The sequence below is a fragment of the Crocuta crocuta genome, unplaced genomic scaffold (assembly GCF_008692635.1).
Source record: "Crocuta crocuta isolate KB4526 unplaced genomic scaffold, BGI_CrCroc_1.0 scaffold273, whole genome shotgun sequence".
NCBI lineage: Eukaryota > Metazoa > Chordata > Mammalia > Carnivora > Hyaenidae > Crocuta > Crocuta crocuta.
Genome location: NW_027529425.1, coordinates 6,949,131 through 6,954,318, shown reverse-complemented (window position 1 = coordinate 6,954,318; position 5,188 = coordinate 6,949,131). Strand labels below are relative to the sequence as shown.

Sequence of the window (5,188 nt, the reverse complement as noted above, 5' to 3'; positions counted from 1 at the left end):
ATGGCCCTGCTGCTTGTGGGGCTCCTGCTGCTCCTGGGGCTCTGGGGCCTGCTCCAAACCTGCACCCGCACCCCCTCCCCAGCCCCTCGCTGGCCCCCTGGGCCGCGCCCACTGCCGCTCATTGGAAACCTGCACCTGCTGCGTGTGTCACAGCAGGACCAGTCCCTGATGGAGGTAGGTCAGGGCTGACCGCCTGGGCAGCCTAGCCCCACCTCAGGGGAAGTGGAGCTCGTTTTCCAGGACCCCGGTGGGGAAGGAGTCCCTGTCCCAGCCTGGGTAGACCCCAGGACCCACCCTGCCTTGGGGAAGAGAAAGACAGCCCACCCTATGGGGAAGCAAATGGGTCAGCCAAGGAGCAGAGTGCCAGGAGCGTCAGGCCAAGAGGGCTCCTTGGAGGAGGCAGCATTTGATGAGTGACTACAGGAGAGCCAGGTTTGGGGGCGGAGGGGTTGGGGGGAGGCAGGTGCTCCTGGGAGCCGTACCAGGAAGCAGCGGTCTGGCGACAGAAGGGACCTGGACTAGTGCAGAAGTGAGTTGTCAGGTCGGGGGCGCCTGCAGGGTGTGGCTGTTCCCACCCTGGGCTGGAGACGGGGCAGTCCTGGCCCCAGGTGGTGGGCAGGCTGGCCGGCCCTTGCAGCCAGGAGACTGCTGGCCCAGTGGGTGAAGCAGAGGCACAGGCCTGGCTCCACCCTCCGCCAGGACGGCCCAGCCACCCCTGCCCCGGCTGTGGCTCCCACCACCACGCACCCTGCTTCCCCAGAAGTGTGACTGCTTCCAGAACCCTCCTAGAGGCTGCCTGGTGGCCCCTGTGCCCTGTACAGAGAAGGCGCTGCGGACCTGGCCCCTCAGGGGTGCTGCTCCAGGAAGCACCCTGGGCCCCGGGTTCACAGACCAGTGCTGGGCCCACAGGCCACTGTCCAGCATGTGGGGAGTATAAACAGGAAGGGCAGGTCTCTGTCCCTCAGTGTGTGTGACTAACTATAACTCACCTCTTGCATCTGGGCCTCCTTTCACCCTCTGTAAAGGCCCAGAAGGGGAATGGCCCCAGGCAGCAGCGTCGGAGGCCTAGCCCTGTGTTCTTGTTCTGTGCCCTTGGGCTGGGCATGGGGGTCAGCGGGGGAAAACTGAGCAGTTGAGGCCTGGGCAAACCCCTCTCCCCCAACCATCTGNGGGGTGTGTGAACAGGGGCGGGGCCCCCAGAGGCCAAGCTGGGCAGGCCACCCCGCAGGCAGCCCCTCCCGCCACCCGCCCCGTCCTGGGCTTCCAGGAAGCCCTCTCCAGTGTTCCCACCAAGGGAAAGCCATGGATGGGTAGGGGGCTCAGTGGGGCCCCTCGGACACTGTTCCCTGGACCTGCTCCAGTGAGACACCTCCCCCTCCCCCCCCAGCTTTTGGGCTCCTAGGCCTTTGCTCAGCCTTGCTCAGCACTGGCCCAGTCCCCACAGACCCCTCCTGGGGAAGCCCTGGCCCTGAGTCCCCTGTGCCCACCCTGCACAGCTGTGGCTTGCCTCGAGGGGGTGGGGCATGCCGCTGGCTGATTCCTGCCCTTCCCCACCAGCTCTCAGAACGATACGGGTCGGTGTTCACTGTCCACTTGGGGCGCCAGAGGACGGTGGTGCTGGCTGGCTACGAGGCCGTGAGGGAGGCCCTGGTGGGCACCGGGTCAGAGCTGGCCGACCGACCCCCCATCGCCATCTTCCAGCTCATCCAGGGAGGTGGGGGTAGGTGTGGTGTGTGGGGTGGAGAGGGGGCGGAGGCCATCGGAGCAGGGGAGTTCCTGGACCCCTGGGGAGGGGGTCTGCATCTCCGAGCAGCAGGAGACAGTGTGCCCAGTGTGGCTCCCGGGGAGGGACATGGTGCCCACATGGCAGGAGACATGGTGCACCGAGGGGGGACGAGGCTCCCCTCTCCTCCTCACGGTGACTTGTTGGGCCACAGGCATCTTCTTCTCATCGGGGGCACGCTGGAGGGCCGCCCGGCAGTTTACCGTGCGCACCCTCCACGACCTGGGCGTGGGGAGGGGGCCTATGGCCGACAAGATCCTGCAGGAGTTGAGGTGCCTCGTGGGGCAGCTGGACAGCTATGGAGGTGAGTGGGGGCCGGGCACCCCCTGGTGCTGGTCCCTCACCCCCTGAGGCCTGTGTCCCTCCCACTCTAGGCCGGCCCTTCCCCCTGGCCCTGCTTGGCTGGGCCCCCTCCAACATCATCTTCGCGCTCCTCTTTGGTCAGCGCTTCGACTACCAGGATCCTGTGTTTGTGTCCCTGCTGAGCCTTATCGATGAGGTCATGGTCCTCTTGGGGACCCCCAGCCTGCAGGTGAGAGGTGGCTGCTCCTCGGGGTGGGTGCCAGGGAGCCAAGCACTGGATTGAGACTGGGCTGGGGTGTGGTCTCAGCACTGGCCCCGCCAGAGAGGCGTGGGGCACCACCTTGCAGAAGCCGGAGGCATGTCTTGTTTCTGACACCAACTGGCCATGTGACCCCGGGCCAGGCCCCTGTGCCCTCTGGGTCTTCACCTCCCCCTCCCCCACCTTCCCATCAGCAACGGAGGCACCTGCTAAAGGTGGGGATGGAGCTGCACATTTCCTCCCTGGTTGTGGGGCTCCATGTCCCCCCGCGCCCCAGCCCTCAAGGCCATGACCGTCCAGCCAGCATCGGTCCTCCACAGCGTCACAGAAATCACACGAACTCGCTCTTCTGATTTCCCAAACTCCCAGGGGCCTGTGCATTTCGTGACCATTTCAGCGCTAGGCCCAGGCACCTAGGTGTGGGGCGCAGACTTACAGTGCTGTCATAGCTCCCGGGTCTACTCGTCCCAACCTCTCATGGACCCGCGGCCATGGCACGAGGTGGGGGTGCTGAGCAGAGTCTCCTGTCCTCCTGCTTCCGTCCTCGGAGCCCCTGCCGTCCTCTGGGCGGGAGGACCTGGCCTCCTCAGGGAACCCCCTGGAGGATGGAGGCCAGGGGGGTGGGAGTGGAATGTTCTGGGGCCTCCCGATCCCATGCCGGCCCCTCACTGGGTCATTTGACCCAGGAATCCCTCACGTGCTGGGGGTGCACAGGGATGGGGTGCAGCCAGGAGAGCCATGGACATCTGCGGAGGCCCCACCTTGTGCAGGGCACATGCTGGCTGGTCCGACCTGCCGTGGCCTCCCTTCTGCAGTAGGGTCAGCTGGAGCTCTGAAGTGTGCAAATTCTCCATCCTGCCTGATGACTTGCAGCAGAGGCAGCCCTCTCCCCCTTCTCTGTCCTACCGGCTTTGGTGGCAGGAGAGAGTGGTGTGATTACAGCCCCCTCACAGTGGGGAAACCACCTGGTCAGGGTGTGTCACCTGCCGACTGGCCCTGGTACAGAGGGTTCTGTGGGAGCCCAGGGCTGGGGTCCCAGCAGCAGAGCTGAGCCGGCGCCCTCTTGTGGCCATCGGCATCCCCACCCAGCAGGTCTGCGGGGAGTCCTGGAGCAGCGCCTCGGGGCCTGCACAGGGAACACCCCCACTGGAGGGTGAGGTCCCGCTGTGGGGCCTGCACCCTGACTGCCACCCGCTGCCCCGCCCTCTGCCTTCAGCTGTTCAACATCTACCCCTGGCTCGGGGCTCTCCTCCAGCTTCACCGGCCCGTCCTGCGGAAGATAGAGGAGGTGCGGGCCATCCTGAGGACCCTCCTGGGGACGCCGCGGTCCCCCATGCCTGGGGCGGGCCCCGTGCACAGCTACGTGGACGCCCTGATCCATCAGGCCCAGGTATGGACAGCACCACTGCCGTATATGCCTGGGGACATCTGGGGGCCCCATCCCAGGAGGAGTGGGGCTGGCCCTGCACCACTTGCCCCCTCTCCTAGCTGGGGGCCCCTGAGCCTTGGTCTCTCCAACTGTGAAATGGGGTATTTTCAGTGCCTGCCTGAAGGGGTGGCTGCAAGGTTGTGGCAAAGCCAGAGTGTAGCAGATGCTCCCTAACCTGACTCCTTTCCTTCCATCCCTTTCCTGAGCCCAGAGCTGGGGCGGGGCATGTAGCCTCCCTCGGCTGAGTCCTCTCCAACCCGCTTCTGCAGGGGGAAGACCCCCATGGCCTTTTTGCTGAGGCCGACATGATGGCCTGTGTCCTGGACATGGTCATGGCCGGCACGGAGACCACCTCTGCCACGCTGCAGTGGGCTGCCCTCCTGATGGGCAAGCACCCGGCTGTGCAAGGTGAGCCCGACTCTTTCCAGCATGCAGCCACCCGGTCGGGAGGGGGCAGGGTCCCCCAGGAACCGGGGCTCACAGGGATGCGGGCGCCTACCCTCTTGCCTGCAGGCCGGGTACAGGAGGAGTTGGACCAGGTGCTGGGGCCTGGGCGGTCCCCTCGGCTGGAGGACCAGCGCTCGCTGCCCTACACCAATGCAGTGCTGCACGAGGTCCAGCGCTCCATTACCCTCCTGCCCCACGTGCCTCGGTGCCTGGCGGCTGACACCCAGCTGGGCGGCTACCTGCTTCCCAAGGTGGGCTCCCCTCCTGGTCCCCGGCAGGGTGGGCAGGGCCCCCTCCTCTCTGCTGTTGGTCAGGGTGGGCCCAGCTGGCAGTGCCTCAGTGTCCCACCCGCAGGGCACACCTGTGATCCCTCTGCTGAGCTCCGTGCTCCTGGACAAGACGCAGTGGGAGACCCCGCGCCAGTTCAACCCGGGCCATTTCCTGGATGCCGATGGGCACTTTGTGAAGCGGGCAGCCTTCCTGCCTTTCTCTGCAGGTACCCCTGACTCGTGGGCAGGGCAGGCACAGGGCCTGGTCATCAGGGACCTCAGAAGCTCGGGCTCCTGGGCCTGTCAGGCCTCCCTCTGCCCACAGCTGCCAGCACCCTGCCCACTGGACCTTGTTCTCAGGTCCCCCCAACCCCCGCCCCACTCCAGGAGCAAAGAGCAGGCCTGGAGCCTGGGCCTCGGTTTCCCTTGCAGGCCGCCGCGTCTGCGTGGGGGAGAGCCTGGCCAGGTCGGAGCTGTTTCTGCTGTTCGCTGGCCTCCTCCACAGGTACCGCCTGCTGCCCCCGCCTGGCCTCAGCCCAGGCACCCTGGACACCACGCCTGCCCCGGCCTTCACCATGCGGCCACCGGCGCAGGCCCTCTGTGCAGTGCCCAGGTGCGCGAGCTCTGACCAAGGAGACCCGGGGAGGGTTTGAGTCACTCCCCCAGACCCCAGCTTGGGGCGCTGTGTGGATGATGGA

General features: G+C 66.3%; 1 protein-coding gene across 1 annotated transcript; it reads left to right on the top strand.

Annotated features, from left to right (window-relative positions):
• On the top strand, positions 1–5,188 carry CYP2W1 (cytochrome P450 family 2 subfamily W member 1). The gene is made up of 9 exons (XM_077758585.1): positions 1–174; positions 1,558–1,720; positions 1,938–2,087; positions 2,158–2,315; positions 3,562–3,735; positions 4,044–4,182; positions 4,288–4,472; positions 4,576–4,717; positions 4,923–5,188. The coding sequence occupies exons 1-9, from the start codon at positions 1–3 to the stop codon at positions 5,141–5,143; spliced, it is 1,506 nt and encodes a 501-aa protein (XP_077614711.1). The 3' UTR covers positions 5,144–5,188.